Here is a 22,270-nt window from a genome sequence, read left to right as displayed (position 1 = left end):
AAGAAATCTGAGGCAAGTATGTCCACAGACGATCTGAAAAAGCCTCAGAATCCCTAGCAGGGGTCAAGGGAAGTACTTCTCTGCCAGTGGAATTAGTAAGGACTATAGGAGGTGATGGAGCAATATAAGACTTCAAGGAACATAAAAAGTCTGGGAAAGATGCCACTGAAAAGGATCGCAGTAATCTTCCAGTAACAAACCAGAGCTTCTCCAAAGACATAAAGATCTGTGATTTACCCAATAAAGACCTCAGAGTAGCTATTGCAAGGGAGTTCAGTGAGCTGCAAAAACAAAGCAAAAAAGACCCCTAAAGATAATTCAGTGAAACTGGGGGGGAGGGGACCAGCAAACTGAGAAGTTTAACAAGGAGATAGAAATCATAACCAAAAAGGAGTTCTGGAGCTGAGGAATACAGTGAATGAAATGAGGTGCAGCAGAGAGCATCAACAGCAGAGCAAATCAGACAGAAGAAAGAATCTGAATTAAGAAATAGGGTCTCCTCTGACTGGATCACTTCAAAGAAAAAAGGACGGAAAGGCATCCCTAACATATGCTTAGCATTGTTGAGGCTCTGGGAACAGAACTGTCAATACGACACCTACATTCTAGAGGTGGGGAGAGCATGGGGGTACAAATAAGCTTCAATTAGTGAGACCTGTAAAAAAGACTAAGGCAGGGTAAGGGACCAGACATTACAGGTGATACCACAGAAATACAAAGGATCACAAGAGGCTACTGTGAACAACTACAGGATGACAAACTGAACAACCTAGAAGAAACCAAAAAATTCCTAGAAACATACCGCCTACCTAGTCTGAATCAAGAAGAAACAAAATGTGAAGGAGATTGAATCAAATCTCCCAACAAAGAAAAGCACTGAACAGATGTCTTCACTGAACTTTACCAAACACTTAAAGGAGAATTAATGCCACTCTTTCTCAAACTATTCCAGAAAATTGAAGAAGAGCGCACTCTCAAATTCATTTCACAAGGTCAGCATCACCTGACACCAAAGCTACTAGAAAAGAAAATACAGGCCAATATCTCTGATAAATATACCTGCAAAAATTCTCAGTAAAATACTAGCAAACCAAATTCATCAGCCCATTAAAAGGTTTATTCACCATGACTGAGTGAGATTTATCTCTAGGATGTAAGGATGGTTCAACATATGCAAATTAGTGTCATATGTCACATTAATAGAATGGAAAGGAAAAAAAACACATGATCATCTCAATAGATGCAGGAAAGGCATTTGAAAAATTCAACATTATTCATCATTAAACAACAACAACACCAAAAAAAAAAAACCTCATACCAAATTAGAAACAGAGGGAACTTACCTCAACATAATAAAGGCCATCTATACGACAAGCCCACAGCTAACGTCATACTCAATGGTGAAAGTTTGAAAGCTTTTCCTCTAAAATCAGGAATAAGACAAGGGTGCCTGTTCTTACCACTGCTTTTCAACACAGCACTGGAAGTCCTAGCCAGAGCAGTCAGGCAAGAAAAAGATGAAAGAGGCATCAGAATTGGAAAAGAAGAAGAAAAATTGTCTCTATTTACAGATGATGTGGTTTTATATACTTTGACTCTACCAAAAAAAAAACCCATGAGATCTAATCAAGGAGGTCAGTAATGTTGCAGGATACAAGATTTTAACATAAAAAATTATTTCTATACAGCTTTTTCTGTACTCTAGACGATTCTATACAGTAAAGAGGAATTATCTGAAAAAGAAAACTGTCCCATTTACAATACCATCAAAAACAACTTAATGGAGGAGGTGAAAAAACTCTACTCTGAGCACTGTAAGATAGTGATAAAGGAAAATACACATATAAATGGAAAGGTACCCTGTGTTCATGGATTGGAAGAATTAATATTGTTAAAATGTCAATACCAACAAAAGCTATCTACAGAATCAATGAGATCCCCATCAAGATTCAGGTCTTAATTTTTATAGAAATGGGAGACAATGCTCAAATTTATATGGACCCGCAAAAGACGCCGAATAGCCAAAGCAATCATGAGAAAGATCAGCAAAGTGGGAGGCATCACACTTCCTGATTTCAAGCTATATTATAAAGTTATAATGATCAAAACAGTATGGTACTGGCTTGAAAACAGACATATAGGCCAATGGAACAGAACCAAGAGCCCAGAATTAAACTCCCACATATATAGTCCACTAAAATGTAACAAGGGAGCCAAGAAAATTCAATGGACAAAAGACAGTCCCTTCAATAAATGGTGTTGGGAATTTTTTAAATTATTTTTTTGCTTTTCAGGGCCACACCCGCAGCATATGGAGGTTCCCAGGCGAGGGGTCCCATCAGAGCTACAGCTGCCAGCCTATACCACAGCCATAGCAACATCAGATCCAAGCCGCATCTGCGACCTACATCACAGCTCACAGCAACATCGGATCCTTAATCCACTGAGTGAGACCAGGAATCGAACCCACAATCTCATGGTTCCTAGTCAGATTAATTTCCGCTGTGCCACCACAGGAACTCCATGGTGCTGGGAGTAAAAGAATGAAACTAAACCCCTATTTTACACCACTCACAAAATTACCTTGAAATGGTTTAAAGATTTAAATGTAAGACCAGAAACCATAAAACAACTAGGGGTAAAAACATAGAAAAAAAAAGTTCCTTGACATAGGTTTCAACAAGGATTTTTTGGATATGACACCTAAAGCACAAGCAACAAGATCAAAAATAAAAAGTGGGATTATATCAAACAAAATCTAACACATAGCAAAAGAAACAACGAACTAAAAACACAACCCAAGGAATGGGGAGAAATATTTGCAAATAATTTTTTATCAGATAAGGGCTCAATGTTCAAAACATACAAAAAAAACTCATACAACTCAGTAGGAAAAATGGTAATCCAATTTAAAAATGGACAAATGACCCGAAGAGACCTTTTCCCAAAGAAGATGGATAAGCTGCCGACAGGTTCCTAAAGAGGTGCTTGACATTGCTAATCCTCAGGGAAATGTCACCAAAATCAAAAGGAGTCATCACCTCACCTGTCACAATGGCTTGCATCAAAAAGACGAGAGTTCCCGTCGTGGCTCAGCAGAAATGAATCTGACTAGTATCCATGAGGACGCAGGTTCGATCCCTGGCCTCGCTCAGTGGGTTAAGGATCCAGCATTGCCATGAGCTGTGGTGTAGGCTGCAGACACAGCTTGAATCTGGCATTGCTGTGGCTGTGGCATAGGCCAGTGGCTACAGCTCCGATTCAACCCCTAGCCTGGGAACCTGCATATGCAGCAGGAGCACCCTAAAAGAGAAAAGGGGGGGGGGAAGACGAGAGAAATGCTGGCACGGATATGGAAAAAAGGGAAGCCTTAAACCCTTTTCATGGGATTGTAAATTGGTACAGGCACTATTGAAAACAGTGTGGGTTCCTCAAAAAAGAAAAATGAGAAGAACAACAGAATTACCATATGATCCACTTCTGGGAATATATCCAAAGGAAGTAAAAATACTATGTCAAAGAGATAGCTGCACCCCTATGTTTAGAGCAGCGTTTTTACAGTAGCCAAGACATGGAAACAACCTAAGTGTCCATCAACAAAGGAATGGATAGAGAAGTAGTGGCCTATATATACAGTGGAATATTACTCAGCCATAAAAAGGAGGAAACACTGCCATTTGCAATACCATGGATGGACCTTGAGGATATTATGCTACGTGGAATAAGTCAGACAAAGAAATACCAACACTGCATGATCTCACTGATAGGTGGAATCGAAAAAAATAAAAACATAGAAAAAGAGATATGTGGTTTCCAGAGGAAGGAGAAGAGGGGAGGGGAATTGGATAAAGTTGGTCAAAAGGCACAAAATTCCTGTTCTAAGATAAATAAGTCCCAGAGATGTTATCAAGGTATGACATGACAACTGCAGCTGACACTGCTGTGTATTACATATGGAAGCTGTTGAGAGTAAATCCTAAGAGTTCTCATCACAAGGAAAATTTTTTTTGTATTTATGAAAGGGATGGTAACTAAAAGCATTGTGGTTGGTAATCATTTCACAGTGTGTTAAGTCAACTCATTATGGCTATACCCCTTAAAGTTATACAGCACTGAATGTCAGTTCTATCTAATAAGAGTGGGAAGAATACAAGGAAAAAGATCAATGCCTTGAAAAGTGAATGCTGTCACGCCAGGAGGCAGAAGTGGAAACAGCGACATCAGCTTAATTTTATTTTTTAAAAGATGGTTGTACATTTTTATAACCGTTATATGATTCATAAGCAGCAGTTTACAAATATTAATGTTGTCTAATTAAAACACTCACCATTTTGAGATAAAAGAAAGGTTAGCCCTTTTCCTAGAGATTTAAAATTCATTTTGGACGTTCTTCCATCACTTAGAGACTTCTTGATCTTGGGCTTTTATGTAAAAAGAAAAAAAGCATACAGCAAAATATGACATCTGCATCATTTTGGAATAAAACTGATTTATTTATTTATTTATTTTATTTATTTTTGCCTTTGGGGGCCACACCCATGGCATATGGAAGTTCCCAGGCTGGGGATCCAATTGGAGCTGCAGCTGCCAGCCTACACCACAGCCACAGCAACACCAGATCTGAGCCACATCTGTGACCTACACCACAGCCACAGCAACACCAGATCTGAGCCACATCTGTGACCTACACCACAGCTCATGGCAACACCAGACCTCCAACCCACTGAGCGAGGCCAGGGATCGAACCCACATCTTCACGGTTACTCGTTGGGTTCATTACCACTGAGCCACAGTGGGAGCTCCTAAAACTAATTTTCTGCATTAATAAATGAGACCGTTACCTTTATGCTAATTTGATGATTTTTAACCTGTATATTTTTCCTATTAAGGAAATGAGTAACAGAGCTATTGTATCTACTGAAAGGATAGCCCAAGAAACCAAAGACTAGAAAATCTTCTGAGGGTCTATTGGGAAAGCATTTGTTAATCTCTCTATTAGTAGCTTTCATTACCGTATATATGCTATTTACGGCCACATTTGCCTCCAGCTTGCTGTCACCTTTGAACCCCAGACTTTGTCTCCAACTGCCACTTGCTGTCACCACTTGAATGTTTCATCGGGCACCTTAAGTCTGACACGTCTAAAACCAACCCCTTGCTTTTACCCCCAAACCTTATCTCCCCCCAGCTCTAGATAAATGGCAGCTATTTATTTAACTCTGACCTTCCAGTTCGGGCCAAAAATCACAGAATCGGCTCTGCTTTCTCTTTTCCTCTCAAACTCCACAGCCTTCGAAATACCTTCAGATAATTCCAAGAGCTTCCTTCCGGTTCGTCGAGAGCACAGCCATCCTGAGACCACTGGCCATCTGCTCGGGGGCCTTGGTCGGCCGGGCGCTGCCCCACTTGGTCCATCTCCCTGGGCCTCTCAGATGTGGCGACGCCGCTGCCACACGTCCCTTCCAGCCACCCTTCCCGCCTTGGGGCCTCGGCACCGGACAGCCTTCCTCCCAGTGGCTGCCAGGAGTGCTCAGATGTCCTGTCCTCCAAGGCCTTCCCTTGGCGCCCTCCCTGTCACCTGCCTGCCCTGCTTCCCACTGCATCACTGATGCCTCCGAAGTGTGGGAGGTGTCACCTCGCGCCACCAGGTGTGGGTTCTGGCGTCAAGCTGCCTGCATACAAACCCCCAGCCCCTCCACCTAGCAGTTCTGTGGTGCTGTGGATCTGCGGGCAACTTGCTCAACCTCTCTGTGCCTCAGCTCGCCCCTGGAGCCGTAACAGCACCTGAGGTCATTTGGGCTTAAACAAGCCAACACCCGGGAAGCGCGGGCACCTGGCCAACACCCCACCAGCCTGGGCTCCTACTGCCCTTGGCTGTCACCACCTCCCCGTCTTCCCCAGAACGTGAGGCCCACAAGAGGACGGGCTTTCTGGCCCCGCTACACCCCTGGCACACGGAGGCGCCCTCGCCACAGAGCAGGTGCACAGCAGCGGGGGACACTAGGGCCTCGGAACATGGCTCTTTGTGAATACAGACCTCCGATTGCCTTATTTTGCTGATATCAAGCAGGGGTCCTAGCTTGCTGGACGAGGACTTGGTGCTGCTGAACTGAACGTCGGAATCCCGGCTCGTCACGGCACTTGGACTCCTGTTCTGGGTGTTCTGATCAAGGACAAACGAGAGGACTTCCGGTTCCCAGGGAGACACTCACCCACGCGCACACCATGTTAACGCGGTGTGAGTGATTTACAATAAACTGCACATCAAGTGTGCTAGGAGGCTGAGTTTTGACGAGTCTACACTGTGGAACCAATGCCCCAGACAGTGAATCGCCACCACCCCATCCCCCACCCTCGGGCAACGACTCATCTCTGCACTTTCTAGAATGACAACGGTGTGTGGTCCTGTGGTGTTGAGCTACTTTCACCCAGTGCAATTATTTCAGTTCGTGTTGTCGGCAGGTACCACGAGTTATCTCACTGCCGGCTCATTATTCTCCAGCATATGGTGAAAATAGGACTTGTTCATTTTTTGTTTTGTTTTGTTTTGTTTTTCGTCTTTTGTCTTTTCAGGGCTGCACCTGCAGCATATGGAGGTTCCCAGGCTAGGGGTCCAATTGGAGCTGCAGCTGCCAGCCACAGCCACAGCCACAGCCACAGCAACGCAGGATCCGAGCTGCGTCTGCGACCTACACCACAGCTCACGGCAACACCGGATCCTGAACCCACAGAGCAAGGCCAGAGATCGAACCTGCAACCTCATGGTTCCTAGTTGGATTCGTTTCCACTGTGCCACGATGGGAACTCCAAGATCTTAGTTTATCTTGACAGATGGGGGGTCCCAGATTGAAAACCAGAAGTGACCTTTCCTGAAGGTTTCTGAGGATGTCCCCTGGGCCAGAGGGCTCGTCTTTGGTCCCTGGAGTCCGTGGTGCTGCCATCCGTGCGATCAAGGATGAATTCCTTCCGAGCAGAGCCCAGACCCAGCCTGTGGCCTTGACCAGGCTCCCCGTGGCCTGGAGGAGGCATATCAGGCTGACGGGCTGCTCTGCGCACTGCTGAGGCTGAACCCGAAGCTCTGGCATGAGGGGTCAGAGTTGCCCCTTAGCGATAAACGGCAGGAAGACTCCTTGAGTTTCCCAGCTGGGGCTTCTGGGGCCCCACAGGAAGGGCTTGACAATCAGGAATCCTTCCCGCCCACAAACCTGAAAGCCCTGCTCAATGTCTCAATGTGATCCCGCCCCTGGATCCTCTGGTCACTGCCCTCATGTCCCTGCTCCCCAGAGGCCTCGCCGTGAACCCTCTGTCCAGCACCGAGAGCAGGGCCCCAGCATCCTGCAGAAGCTGTTCCTCGGCCTCCCTGCTTTTGTAAACACTAGATCATGGGCTGATGAAACGTTTCACAACAAAGCACCTCAGGTGGGAGCTCCCATCCTGGCTCATCAGTTAAGATCCTGACTAGTATCCATGAGGACTTGGGTTCGATCCCTGGCCTTGCTCAGTGGGTTAAGGACCTGATGTTGCCGTGAGCTATGGTGTAGGTCGCAGATGCGGCTCAGACCCTGCACTGCTGTGACTGTGGTGCAGGCCAGCAGCTGTGGCTCCAATTCAACCCCTAGCCTGGGAAGCTCCACATGCCTCAGGTGTGGCCCTACAAGGGAAAAAACAAAACCACTGCAGATGGATCTCCTGCCATGGCCAGGAAACATTCTTCCCCACTTAAGAACAAAGACAACACACGCCTTCCCAAATGTGAAAAGTCTTCAATGATTTGTTAAGTCTTAAGTTATTTTCTGAAGGGCTATGAAGGCCCAAGGTAGTTTTGCTGACAGTTTAACCGCGCCAGAATAAAACCATCCCCCCTACGCTCTAAAGTCTAAGGTATTAACTGCTACCTGGTTTTCCATTAGGAAAGTGCTTCCAAGTTTGTTTCCAGGCAGGTCATCATTTGGAGAAGTGACACAGGATTTAGACGCTTGGTCAGCCACAATGATGAATGCGAAGCTTAACAGAGCTTCAAAGAATTCCAGGAAAACCAGCTGAAATAGAGGAAGATACAAAGGACCTTACTCATCCTGAGTACCTCGAGGTGGTCCCGAGTCCTCTGGGTGTTTGTGTCTGTTCTGCAGAAAGTACCACCTCATTCAACACTCAGGCATCGTGGCTGCTCACCCGTCCGCGATAAAAACGGCAGCATTTAACAAGATCTATTAGATGAAGAAATACAGACATGTGTATGTATGTGTAACTGAGTCACGTTGCTGTACAGAAGTTAACACTACACATCAGCTTACAATAAAATTATTTATTGAATAGTAAAAATCAGTTAGGATGTATGTTCTCACTAGGTTTGTAAATCATTTTTCTATTTGAAGGAAACAATTTCATTTTGTATTAACTGACTGCAGTCATTTTCAAAAGCCTTTTCTTTCTTGAACAACTAGAGAAGTGCCCCCCCCCCGTAACCCCTAGTGACAAGTGTCACCCCCTCTGCTGCTGTGCCCCCCACCGTCCATGAGCCCGGCCACATGGGCCTGTCTCTGCAGGGGAGGCTTGCTCGGACTTGGACCACCCACCTGTCACGCCGGTCAGGCCTGAACCCAGAACCCCTTGCATCGGAGCCAGAAGGCCCACTCATCTGAGCAGAGGCCCCGGACTGGCCTCCACCGGCTTCCAGGGCTCTGGTGAGCGTCCCTGTAGCCACACGTCCCTGGGCTAATGGTTTGCGGAGACCCTCCCAGGGACGGGTCAGGTTGGGAAAATGAGACACCTGCTTAGTACAGGAGGTGGCGGCTGGGACGTAGCTGTTTGCTTAGGTAAATGCACAGGCTTCTGAGTCCCTGCCCCACCCAGGGACCAGCGGCCACTGCCTGGCAGTGACACGAAACGTCCATGGGACACATGCCCTAGAGCAGGCATTTGGATTTCTTCTTAGCGCTTCTGTTCATGTTGTTCCTGCATCTTTCTCTCCCCGCAGAGAGCAGACCTCAGACGCCACACCCCCGACACCATCGGTGTTCTGGAAATGTCAGGTGAGTGAATATTTTTGCCTTAAGTGTGCACCGCCAGCATACGCTTGGTGTCCCGGCTTCTCGTTTTGCCTGTCACCTAGAGAAAGTCGGCCCCAAGCCTTTGTTCAGGATGCAGTCTGGGTAGAGATCCGAAAGGGAACTTCAGTTGGGGGGGGGGGGCGCAGGGTGCTCGAGGGGCAGCACAGAGGTGGGGGTGACGCGGAGCCCGAGGCGACGCCGGATCCCTGGGATGCTGAATTGAGTCGTATGTCGGGAGGATGGGAATGGGGGGGTTGGGGGGGGCAGGGGGGGATGAAGGGGAGACTGTTAGGGGTTGGATTGCGTCTCCCAAAGAAGAGCTGGCGTCCTAACTCCCAGGATCCTCAGATGGACACATAATCCAGCTCAAGGGAGCCCACTGGGGCTGGGGGGGGGGGTCCTGATCCAGGGTGGCCGCTGACCTTAGAAGAAGGGGGAAATTCGGGCACCGAGACCAACACAGGAGGCAGTGTGAAGAGACCCAGGGAGAAGGCGGCCACCATCAGCCAGGGGACCACCCCTCCCCCACCGCCCGCAGGAGGAACCAGCTGCACCAGCACCCCGATTTCTGACCGCCAGCTTTCAGAACCGTGGGTGGGAAATGTGTTGTCTAAACCAAGCGAGGCCGGGAGGTGGGACAACAGCAAGGACCACTGCACTGAGGTGGGGACAGCAAGGACATGCTGTGACGCGGGGGTCAGACGTGGACTCGGAGGGGGCCGTGCTGGCGCCACTGGTATCTGAGGCCAGACCAACAGCCTGAATTGCATCTGTACCATTTGTGAGGCCTCTTTACGAACCTCAAGTTCAAAGTTGCTGTCAATTCCGTCGTGCATGAAAGGATTATCCTCTGCTAGGACCTCCACGAATTTGGTTGCCGTTAATTCCTTATTTATCATTTTGAAGGTCTGTAAAGGAAGCAAACAGTCAAACCAGAATGGCCAGAATTACCAACAGCTAGGGATCTCCAACTTCAACTTACTTCAGTCCACTTTAAGGAAGTGCTCCGGAAGCAAATGTCTTTAAAACGAGCCGCTTTGGAAAGCCTTCTGGATTAACCCTGCCATTTACCTGTCCACTCCTTCCCTAACCCCTGGCTGATCACGGGAAAGAATTCTGAGGTATCAGCGTAGGACAGAGAGAATGGGAGAGGAGACGACCCAGACGGGAGATCCCAGCACGGTTGGACAGGTGGGAAAGTGCTGCCCTGGGGGCCTCAGGAGAACAAGGACCAGAGCTCGGGGGGTCAAGAGACAAGGCAAGTCCAGTTGGAACTCAGGAAGGCGGCAGCCCTTTCGGTGTGTTTGGTTTTTTAAATTTTAACTTTTTTTCTTTTTAGGGCCGCACATGTGGAATATGGAAGTTCCCAGGTTAGGGGTCAAATTGAAGCTGCAACCGCCGGCATACACCACAGCCCTAGCAACGTGGGATCTGAACCATGTCTGCAGCCGGTGGGGCAATTTCCTGCTTGGTTATTCCACAGGGAAACCTAATCTTTGACAAGGGCCACCCATCCACAAGAGCTTCGGATCAGGCTTAGAGCGCCACAGTCCCACCTCTGAATGGACAGCCAAGGTTCCATACATATTATAGGGGAAGCCTTAATATAAAAGCCAGAGAACAAAGCCAACATGGGTGCGGAAGGAGAGCAGGACTTAGAGGGAACAGAGGCAAAGTGAGAGCAGAGAAAAAAGTCCCATTTGGCACCCCCACATCATTCATTTCTTCAGTGGACTAAGAAATATTCATCCAGGTCTAAAAACAAAGCAGCAACAGATGAATAGATTAAGATGTGGTACATATACACAATGGAATACTACTCAGCCATAAAAAAGGACAAAATAATGCCATTTGCAGCAACAAAGATAGAACTAGAGACTCTCATACTACGTGAAGTCAGAAAGAGAAAGAAACACCATATCCTATCACTTATATGTAAAACCTAAAATATGATGCAAATGATCGACAAAACAGAAACACATCATGGACATGGAGAGCAGACTTGTGGGGGTGGGGGTGCCAAATGGGACTTTGGGGGTGGGAGGGCGAGGGGAGTGCTGACAGGGATTCTGGGGTTGGTAGATGGAAACTATTATGTTTAGAATGGATGGGTGATGGGGTCCTACTATGCAGTACAGGGAACTGTGTACTGTCTCCTGGGTTAGAACATGATGGAAAATGAAAAAAAAAATAATGGGAGTGTATAGGCAGCTGGGTCACTTTGCTGTATAACAGAGATTGGAGGAGCACTGTAAATCAACTATACTTTAATGAAAATTTAAAAATAAATTTAAAAAACAGAGTGCTTAAAAAAGGGGGACTATGTCTAGTCACTTATGATGGAGCATGATAATGTGAGAAAAAAGAATGTATACATGTATGTGTAACTGGGTCACCTTGCTGTACAGTAGAAAATTGACAGGACACTGTAAGCCAGCTATAATGGAAAAAATTAAAATCATTACATAAATAAAAAAAGAAAAAAAACAAAAAGGGGAAATAAAGGATTAGAAATATAATAGAAATTCAAAAAGAAGGGAAGAGATAACAGAGGAAATCCCTCCTAAAGGAGAATAAATAGTGACAAGGATACGGATGGTCAGAGAGACAAGACTGAAATGAAATGAAATTGGTCCAGAGTTGATCCCCATGTTCCAGAAAAAGAGGATGGAGAAAATGGAAGGCAGAAAATCTGAACAAGTAATACAAGAGCACTTTGCAGTACTAAAGGACATATGTTTCCAGTGTTAGCTCACATAATAAATGTTTTAAATGACAAATACCAAAGCTCTATCACTGTGAAGTTTCAAAATAAGGATAAAAGCAGACTGCAAGATATTTTAGCAAGGGGAAAAGGTTACATGAAAATGATGGAGAAGCGAGAGTAATCGAGACAGTAAGAATAAAACATACAGATAAGTAAAATAGAATTGAGATTCCAGAAATAAAGCCATATATCTATGGTCAATTTTTTTTTTGTCTTTTTGCCTTTTCTAGGGCCACTCCCGCGGCGAATGGAGGTTCCCAGGCTAGGGGTCAAATCGGAGCTGTAGCCGCCAGCCTAAGCCAGAGCCACAGCAACGCAGGATCTGAGCCGTGCCTGCAATCTACACCACAGCTACGGCAATGCCGGATCCTTAACCCACTGGGCAAGGGTAGGGATCGAACCTGCAACCTCAAGATTCATTAACCACTGCACTACGACAGGAACTCCTAAGGTCAATTTTTTGACAAGGATGCCAAGACTATTCAATGGAGGAAAAAAGAATCTTTCCAACAGATGGTGCTGGGACAGCTGGGTATCCACATACCAAAGAGTTAAGTTGGACCCCTACCTCATACCATATACAAAAACTACTTCAAAATGGATCAAAGACCTGAAAGTAAGAGATAAAAATATACATTGCAAAAGAAAACCTAACAGTTAATCTTCGTCATCTTGGATTGGCGATGGATTCTTAGACATGATACCAAGAGCACAAGTGACAAAAGAAAAATTAGATAAATTAGACTTCATCAAAAGTCAGCAAAAACATTTAAATAGGTCAGAGTCTCATAACACATGTTCAAGTTTCAAATAGAAAAGTCACACTGGCTTATCATGCCGAGAACCAGGAAGATCTCAAACTGAATGAATAAAGACAACGAACAGATGCCAGCACCAAGATGGCAAAGATAATAGAATTAATTGACAACTATTTTAATTAAAATGTTTGAATGAGCCATTACAAACATGCTTGAAACAAAAGGGGAAAAAGGAAAGTCTCAGTAAATGAATGCAAGAAATAATCAAACGGAAATTTTAGAACTGCACACTGTAATAATTAAATTAAACACTCAATAGATGGGCTCAAAAGCATAAAGAAAGGGACAGGAGAAAGAATCCCTGAACTTGAAAATGGAGTAATAGAAAGTATCCAATCTGAATAATAGAGAGAAAATAGACTGAAAAATAAAATTAAACAGAGACTCAGGGACTCATGGGTCTATAACAAAAGATCTAGCCTTTATATTATCAGTCATAGAAGGAAAGGAGAGAGAAGTTGGAGCTGAAAAATTGCATGAATAAATAGAGGCTGAAAACTCTTTTTTTTTTTTTTTTTTTTTTTGGCCTCACCCAAGACATGTGGAAGGTCTCAAGCCAGGGACTGAACCCAGGCCACAGCAGTGACCCAAGCCCCTGCAGTGAGACCAGAACCTTAACCTGCTGCACCACAAGACAACCCTTGAAAACTTCTTAAATTTGGTAGAAACACAAACCTACCAATCTAAGAATGTGACTGAATCCCACATAAGATAAGCCCAAAGAAATTCCCACCAATTCACATCTTAGTCAAACTTCTGAAAACTAAAGACAAAGAGAAAAATCTGGAAAGAAACGACAGTGAAACTACACCTTCCTACAGTGGAGAAAATTCACATGACAGCAGATTTCTCATGAGAAACCATGGAAGCCAGCAGGAAGTGGCACCGCCTTTTTCAAGCCCTGAAAGAGGGCAGTCAACTCAGCATGTTCTAGGCAGAGAAAACACCCTCAGGACTGTGGGCAAATTCAAGACATTATCAGAGGAAGGCAAATTAAGAATTTGTTCCTAGCAGATCTGCCTTAAAAGCTGGAGAACATTCTCTAAAGAGAAAGGAACTGATAAGGAATCTAGGAACTTCAGGAAGACTACGCTAAGAAAAAATATGGGTCAGCACAATATACTTTTCTTTTCCTCTTGAGTTTCATAAACTGATGTTTGACAGTTGAAGCAAAAATTCTAACAACGTCTGATGTGGATATAAATTTATGTAGTGGAAATGTCGGTTATGTTTTAAACGGTAGGGGGCAGACAGATGTACATAAGGTTTCTCTACTGCACTCAAATTGGTCAAACGATGACACCACAATCTATTTACAGATATATACTCCAAAAAACACTATTAGATCAACCAAAATGAAATTCTAAAAAAAAATTGTTCAAGTAACCCACAGAAAGACAGGAAAAAGAAAACTAAAAACAGAATAAACAAAATTCAAAAAGTTAAATGGCAGACTTTACACCTAACATAGCAATTACATTATATGGACATGGTCTAAATATACCAACTAAAAGAAATATTGACATATCATGCTGGTGGGAATACAAAATGGTCCAGCCACTCTAAAAAATAGGCGTTTTTTTTTTTTAATTAAACACATATGCTCTACGTAATTCAAAAACTGCAATCTGGCATTTATCCCAGAGGAATGATAACCACGTGCACAGAAACACCTGGATACAACAGTGCACACTCTCTTTATTCATTATAGCCACACGCTGTAAGGACCCCACATGTCCACTGGAAGGTAGACAAACAAATCATGATACACCCACCAAGTGGAACGGGATCAGCAATAACAAACTATTTTATCCATGCAACGACACAGATGCATCTCAAAAATAATTATGCTGAGTGAAAGCTGCTGTACAAAGAGAAAATAGAGAAAAGAGATACAGAGGATATGTGTTATAAAGTCTCAAATACTTTAGTGAGAGCCCCAGAGTGAAAAAATGGTTCCGAAGCAATGATTAAAGAAATAATAGCGGAAGTTTTGTCAAAACTGACGGATGGACCTCGTCAATCCACAGATGCAGGGTAACAGGTGCCAAATGGAAGAGATTCTTCCGGGCCTCATATGGGACAATTTGACCAGGGTGGCAGGGCAAAGACTAGAATGGACTGAACCACATCAAATATGTATAAATCCAGGAGTTAATCATGATATTTTCAAAAGTTCATTTGTCACCTTTGAAGAACTGCTAGGAATATCGACTCATTCCTCTGAAAATACAGGGGAAAAGTGAGCATCTATCCTCCCTTTGCTGTGTATTTCACAGTAATTAAATAGCCAACCAGGTAAAGTTCTTCTTGAAATAGAATTCACAGCTAATAAGGGCAGATGGGTCGGTAGAATCGAAAGTTACGACCATGGGACCCTTAAGGAAATAATGGATATTAGCAATGCCTAATATCAGGGCTCCTGGAACCACTAGTGAAAGGCTTACGGGGAACATTCGAAGAGAGGGATTCTGCTGACAGCATATGAGTGACTGGTCTGTCTCAGCATCGCGGGGACAGAGCATCTCTGATGGGAGGCAACAGGAATTACCCAGAACCGCCTGCAGCTTCATCAGGAAGAAACCAACTACTCAATGCAATCAAGCTTCTAATTCTAACAGCTACTTTAATGGGAAGATGGAGGGGAAAGGAACACGTGTTATCAATTCTCTGAGGCTGCAGCCACCAAAACCTGATGTGTGACCCATCAATCAACAGGGACAAAGAGCCTCATTTCTTAAGGGACCACGATGATGGGAGGAAGTGAATAAACATCTGTATCATGTGCATTCTCCCCCGAATCATACTTTTAAAGAACCATTTTCCTATTGATACTAGTTTTGGTTTTGGTCTTTTTAGGGCCGCACCTGCAGCATATGGAGGTTCCCAGGCTAGGGGGTCGAATCCGCTGTAGCCGCCAGCCTACGCCACAGTCACAGCAACGCCAGATCCGAGCTGCGTCTGCGACCTACAACACAGCTCACAGCCACGCCGGATCCTTAACCCACTGAGTGAGGCCAGGGATCGAACCTGCGTCATCATGGACTGCTAGTCAGGCTCTTTTCCACTGATACACGACGGGAACTCCTGATACTAGTTTCTCATCTATATATATATTAAAATTTGTAAAAGCAGTTTTTCATTTATATATGACACAAATGTTTAAAATCACTATCCCCCATTAGTATTCAATTCTTTTAGTTTTTTGGTTTTGGGGTTTTTTTGTGGGGTTTTTTTTTGTTTTGTTTTTTTGTCTTTTTGCCATTTCTTGGGCTGCTCCCGCGGCATATGGAGGTTCCCAGGCTAGGGGTCGAATCGGAGCCGCAGCTGCCGGCCTACACCACAGCCACAGTAACGTGGAATCCGAGCCCTGTCTGAGACCTACCCCACAGCTCACAACAATGCTGGATCCTTAACCCACTGAGCAAGGCCAGGGACCGAACCTGCAACCTCATGGTTCCTAGTTGGATTTGTTAACCACTGCGCCCCGATGAGAACTACTGTGGTTGGTTTTTCAGTTGTGGTTTTTTTTCCCACAGCTGTAGCATCACCAGATCCTTAACCCACTGAGCCACAGTGGGAACTCCACTTCTTTTAGTTTTATAATTTTCCCACAAGTATAAATTCAACGTGTCATGAAGAATTCCCTGGTGGCCTAGTGGTTAAGGATTCAGCATTGTCACTGCTATAGCTCACGTTCAATCCCTGGCCCAGGAACTTCCACATGTCATGGGCATGGCCAAAGAAAAAAGTGTCACGCAAGAAACAGTACCAAAAATATGAGACTATTATATAAATAGATGTCCTCACTATTTCCAACCTAATAAATTTTTTAAAATTACTTTCTTCATTGTTTTTTGTTTTGTTTTTTGCTGTTAAGGGCTGCACCCACAGCACATGGAGGTTCCCAGGCTAGGGGTCAAATGGGAGCTGTAGCCGCCAGCCACAGCCACAGCCACAGCCACAGCATCAGATCTGAGCCGCGTCTGCGACCTACACCACAGCTCACAGCAACGCTGGATCCTTAACCCACTGAGCAAGGCCAGGGATCGAACCCGCAACCTCGTGGTACCTAGTTGGATTTGTTTCTGCTTCGCCATGATGGGAACTCCTGAAATTACAGTTTTGATGAACAGCAATTTTCTTGAATGATGTTCATCTGCCATCTTCCTTCAAATGGCAAGATCTCTGCTTGGCAAAGATGCTGGAGGCCCGCCCGCTGCACCCCCTGCCCCCGCACGGAGAAGCACCCTGCATAGACACTGCTTTGGTTGCTCTGCCTCCCACTGCCACAGGCCACTGGAATTGCTCTCTTCTGCCAAAGGCTATGAAAACTCATCCTAGGTCTTCTCCTCATTTTTCACATGTCATAGCCAGAGTGCTGAGCCTTCCTTAAGTTAAAATGAGAATGCCTGTAAATATGGAGCCATGACCAACCAGGAGTCGCTACCTTCAACATCCAGAGGAAGTGTCTCGTCTTCATCGTGAGCTCATGGGGCGGGGCTGCACGTGGTCTGCAGTAAAGCGTGTAGATCTCCCAGCATCTGTCAGCATAGTTCAAAGAGCAGAGCGTCCGCTGTGCCCCACAGAATAAATTGCCTAAACATCGAGTGGGAAAAGGAAGCATTCGGAAAAGGATTATTACACAACTGTGTTTGGGAAAGCTTAATACGCATTACGCATAATAAATGTTGGAGAGGGTGTGGAGAAAAGGGAACCCTCCCACACTGTTGGTGGGAAAGTAAATTGGTGCAGCCGCGATGGAAACCGGGATGGAGGCCGCCCAGAAAACTAAATACAGAACTACGGTCCGACCCAGCAATCCTACTCCTGGGCATGAACCCAGACAAAACTACAATGTGAAAAGACACATACACCCCTGTATGCATCCAGCAGTGCTCACAACAGCCAAAACATGGCAACAACCTAAATGTCCATCAACAGAGGAGCGGATAAAGCAGACGTGGTGCATATATATTAGAGCCTATACTTAGCGAAAAAAAAAAAAAAAAAAGGATGACATAACACCATTTACAGCAACACGGATGCAACTAGAGCGTCTCATGCTAAGGGACGTAAGTCATAAAGAGAAATACTCTATGATATCACTTATATGTGGAATCAGAAACACGACACATGAACGTCTCTATGAAACAGAAACAGACGCACAGACACAGAGAACAGACTGGTGGTGACCAAGGGGTGGGGGAGGGAAGGCGTCAATGAAAATTCTCCGACTGTGTGTGGGAACCAATCTCGGTCCATTTAATCCTTTTGGCTTCGTGTGTGTGTGTGTGTGTGTGTGTGTGTGTGTGTGTGTTTACCTCTCACACGGCAGGCGTTGGGATGAATGTTCTCCGTCATGAGTTTTGTAAAACACAAAAACAGCGATGGGCTTCTGCTTCTGCGATCAGAAAAGACAGCGTGGTCACGCGTCCCTCCGGGAGGTGCGACCTGACTTGCCTCTCCCCGAGTGTGGGGCAGACTTGGGAACTGGCTTCTAAGGAGTAGGGAGTGGCTACGTGTGCAGGAGAGAGACGTGGCTGGCACACTTCAACCGCGTGACCAAGGTGATTCTCACCAGCAGCAAGACAGATGGATGCCACGTACCCCTCACGGGATGACATTCTCCCCCCAAGCCCGTAACGTCGACGTAATGATGCTAAGACATCGGCAAAGCGAAATCGAGAGACATTTTTACAAAGTAACTGACCGATAGTCTTCAGAAGCGTCAAGGTCATGAAAGACAAAGAAACCATCACGGGGTCTAGAGAACGGAAGAAACGTGACAACTACACGCAAGGTGGCATCCTGGATTTAATCTTGGACCACAAAAGGGGCATCAGTGGGAACACTCAGGAAATCTTACTAAATAAAGTCTGTGATTTGCATACTGGGGCTGCAGTAACGTCACTTCCTAAATTCTACGTGCCACGGTTCTCTAAGATGTCCTTAGAGGAAGCTGGATAATAGGAGGATAGGAATTCTCTGTTCTGATTTGGCAACACACCTGTACATCTAAAGTTATTTCACAAATAAAAAGTTCTCTCCTTTTTTTTAAAGATACAATATCGGAGTTCCCTTATGGCTCGGTGGGTTAGGGATCCAGCCTTGTCAGTGCTGTGGCTGGGGTTTGATCCCTGGCGGGGGAACGTCTGTACACTGTGCGCATAGCCGATCGATCAATAAATAAGCTACAATTATCAATTTGGCTCTGAGAAAGAGGAAATTCTGGTCTACAGAAAAGGTGGTCATGGCTATTTCTGAACAAAACCTTGAGAGCTATTTGCAGAATTGAAATCTGACCCACATCAGAAGGGTTTTCATGGGGGTTTGTTTTTGTTTTTGTTTTTGTTTTGTTTTTTTGTCTTTTTAAGGGCTGCACCTGCAGCATACAGAAGTTCCCAGGCTAGGAGTGGAATCAGAGCTTTGGCTGCTGGCCTGCCTCACAGCCACAGCCATGCAGGATCCGAGCCCCACTGGTGACCGACACTGCAGCTCATGGCAGTGCCAGATCCTGAACCCACTGAGCGAGGCCAGGGATCAGACCCACGTCTGCATGGAAGCTAGGCAGAGTCTTAACCCGCTGAGCCAGGACGGGAACTCCAGTTTTCATATTTTAATATTGTTTCTCATGGTTTCGTGGTTAATATTTGCGGTAAATGTTGCTTCAAACCCTTCATTTCAGGAGTCTGAGGAATAATCATGACTGTGGAAGAAAGGGGGACACTTTAACCATCCTAACGCTTACCTCAGACCTCCTCCTCTCCCGCGTCCAGGAGGAGTACTTACTGGTATTCTCTGTGATGAATGTGGTGGGCCAGCTGCAGGATGTAAGTCAAAAATGTCCTCAAAAGTATTGTCGTGAATGGAGAATGAATGTCTTCAACGGGTATGTCGTTGTTGGCTAAAAGAAGAACAGTGGAGAGCATGCCCAGTATTTTCTAGAACCTTCTGGCTGGTTTTCTCCTGGTACACAATTCAGCTGCATACAGTGAAGTAGGTTATTTCCTGGGGAACACGCTACACAGCATAAAAACATCCACCTCAAAAAGACCTGGCTGATTATCTTAACAAAAGACTTATGAGACGCCATGTCCTGGGGTTTTTCGAGGTGCTCTGAGCCCCCATTTTATTAATGCTATTCATTCCAAATGGGTTCTAGGAGAGTTTCAAACGTCTCAATTTGGAGTAAATAGGTAATAGTTTTCATATTTTATTTTATTTTTTGTCTTTTTGCTATTTCTTTGGGCCGCTCCCACGGCATGTGGAGGTTCCCAGGCTAGGGGTCAAATTGGAGCTGTAGCCACTGGCCTACGCCAGAGCCACAGCAACGCAGGATCCGAGCCGCGTCTGCAACCTACACCACAGCTCACGGCAACGCCAGATCATTAACCCACTGAGCAAAGGCAGGGACCGAACCCGCAACCTCATGGTTCCTAGTCGGATTCGTTAACCACTGCGCCACGACGGGAACTCCCATATTTTATTTTTTAAGTAGGTAATTTGAGGCTTTCGGTTCTGCCTCCCAGAATTCAGCTGAAAGAAACAGAACCCTCAAACTGTTAAATTTGTTGCATGAACCTCTTTTTTTTTTTTTTTTTGCTTGTTAGGGATGGAACCCACATCCTCGTGAATACTAGTTGAGTTGTTTCTGCTGCGCCACCAAGGGAATTCCCTCTCCCTCATTCTTCTTTTTTTTTTTTTTTTTTTTTTTTTTTGTCTTTTTAGGGCCACTTCCACGGCATATGGAGGTTCCCAGGCTAGGAGCTGAATCAGAGCTGTAGCTGCCAGCCTACGCCACAGCTATAGCAATGCCAGATCCTTAACCCACTGAGCGAGGCCAGGGATCAAACCTGTGTCCTCGTGGATCCTAGTCAGATTCATTTCCGGTGAGCCACGGCGAGAATTCCTATTGCGTGAACGGTTTAAGCTGACTTCAACCCTAAGCCCAAGGTTACCTAGAGCCTTTTCTAGGCTATTCCAAGCCCTCCCTGACTCTCTCTGCTTCTGACCTGACAATATGTTGGAGTTTTTTCTACCATAGATCAGGGCTCTGTGAGGGGCTAGATGGTACGTATTTGTGGGCCAGGAAGCCTCTGTCACAGCCACTCAGCGCCAACGTTGTAAGGCAGAAACAGCCCCAGACAAGACATCCACCAATGAGCGTGGCTGTGTTCCAATAAAACTTTATTTATAAGAACATACAGTGGGGCTCAGGGGCCCACTTTGCTGACCCCTGCCATGGATGGTCTTTGACTGTTGCTGTTATTTCATGAGATTCTCTCTTCCGTTACCTTTTAAACACTTTAAGGACAAGAGCTGATTTCTGCAACACCCCTCCCAGCACCCATCCCTCCCTCAGCCCTTCCCAGCTGGTTTCACGTGATGGGATGTTACCCTACTCTTGAGACCAGAGAGGTGAAGGCTCTGGAATACTCACCGCCCAGCACCCTGTCCATATCGGCAAGGGTTATTTTGTGGTGATGCAGCTTGCAGTCTTTTAGGAACCTCCAGAAGTGAAGCTTTGTCATCAGAAAGGTGTTGTCCAGAGAAGGATCACACCCCAGGCTGCTGTAGAAGCTGTAGATCCGTCTCAGCTCTGTGATGTTCCTTAGGACGGCGTATTCTACCTGAAACGAGAAAACCGTACATATCCGCCATATACCTAACAAGAATAAAGGGAGAGGAGTTCCCCCTATGGCGCAGTGGGTTGGGGATCTGGATTGCTGCAGCTGTGGCAGAGGTCACAGCTGCAGCTCGGACTTGACCCCAGGCCCAGGAACGTCCACATGCCCTGAGAGTGGACGGAAAAGAAAAAAAAAAAAAAAGTGCCCTCTAAACTAAATGAGGTAGGAGTTCCCACTGTGGCTCAGTGGCAATGAATCTGACTAGTATTCACAACGACGCAGGTTCAATCCCTGGCCCCACTCGGTGGGGTAAGGATCCAGCATCGCCATGAGCTGTGGTATGGGCCGCAGACACAGCTTGGACCCTTGGTTGTTGTGGCTGTGGTGTAGGCCGGCAGCTACAGGTCCGATTCAACCCCTAGCCTGGAAATTTCCATATGCTGCTGGTGGGGCCCTAAAAAGACCATTCATTCATTAAAGGCGGTAACACATGCAGTAGCGTTCACCTCTTACCACTGCAAGGGCTCATTAAATGTTCTCTGCTCCCTGCCCGTCCCCAGGTCAATAAAATGAAACGTCTGCGTAAGAGTAAAAAGGCAGCCTGGTGTTTGGACGGTGGGATTTCTTTCAGGCTGCTCTGTGGTGTCGTCCTATCTGAATGGCCGTGACGACATGCTCTTGTGTGCAGATCAAAATCCCTCGTGGACGCGGACACAAAAATCCTTGGCAAAATACGGGCAAACCGAAGGCAGCAACATACAAAAAGAAGAATACACCAACGCCAAGCGGGGTTTACCCTGGGGTCAGAAGGCTGGTTCAACGTTTGAAAAGGCAGTCGGTGTAATTCACCCCATGCATGGACCAGAGGAGAGAAACCACGTGATCCTATCAGCGCAACGGACACACTGGACCATCCATTCACGATAAGCATCCTCAGTAGATTGAGGAGTGGGAGGAGCTCCGCGACCTGACAACCCGACCGTCAGCACAGACGAACCTAAAACG

At 45.7% G+C, this 22,270-nt stretch overlaps 1 protein-coding gene across 8 annotated transcripts in view; it reads right to left on the bottom strand.

The window, feature by feature from the left end:
- Positions 1 to 22,270, bottom strand: part of RSPH10B (radial spoke head 10 homolog B) — a 52,394-nt gene that overhangs the window by 3,115 nt on the left and 27,009 nt on the right. For 6 of the 8 annotated variants that reach the window (XM_085016458.1, XM_085016460.1, XM_085016462.1 and 3 more), the window contains 8 exons: positions 21,079 to 21,268; positions 19,428 to 19,542; positions 17,960 to 18,039; positions 17,086 to 17,234; positions 9,851 to 9,958; positions 7,896 to 8,039; positions 6,038 to 6,163; positions 4,328 to 4,421 (listed from right to left, as the gene is read on the bottom strand). In XM_085016458.1, coding sequence (XP_084872584.1) covers positions 4,328 to 4,421; positions 6,038 to 6,163; positions 7,896 to 8,039; positions 9,851 to 9,958; positions 17,086 to 17,234; positions 17,960 to 18,039; positions 19,428 to 19,542; positions 21,079 to 21,268 — 1,006 coding nt within the window. The remainder of the gene's footprint in view (positions 1 to 4,327; positions 4,422 to 6,037; positions 6,164 to 7,895; positions 8,040 to 9,850; positions 9,959 to 17,085; positions 17,235 to 17,959; positions 18,040 to 19,427; positions 19,543 to 21,078; positions 21,269 to 22,270) is intronic. The other 2 variants (XM_085016464.1, XM_085016465.1) reach the window with 1 other exon arrangement.

This window comes from Sus scrofa, chromosome 3 (genome assembly GCF_054392235.1).
Source record: "Sus scrofa isolate SSC_HxYL_T2T_F1_AM1 chromosome 3, Sscrofa_HxYL_maternal_Yorkshire_Landrace_v2.0, whole genome shotgun sequence".
Taxonomy (NCBI): Eukaryota; Metazoa; Chordata; class Mammalia; order Artiodactyla; family Suidae; genus Sus; species Sus scrofa.
Note: the sequence above shows the minus strand (reverse complement) of the source record. Positions and strands in the feature narration are given on the sequence as shown.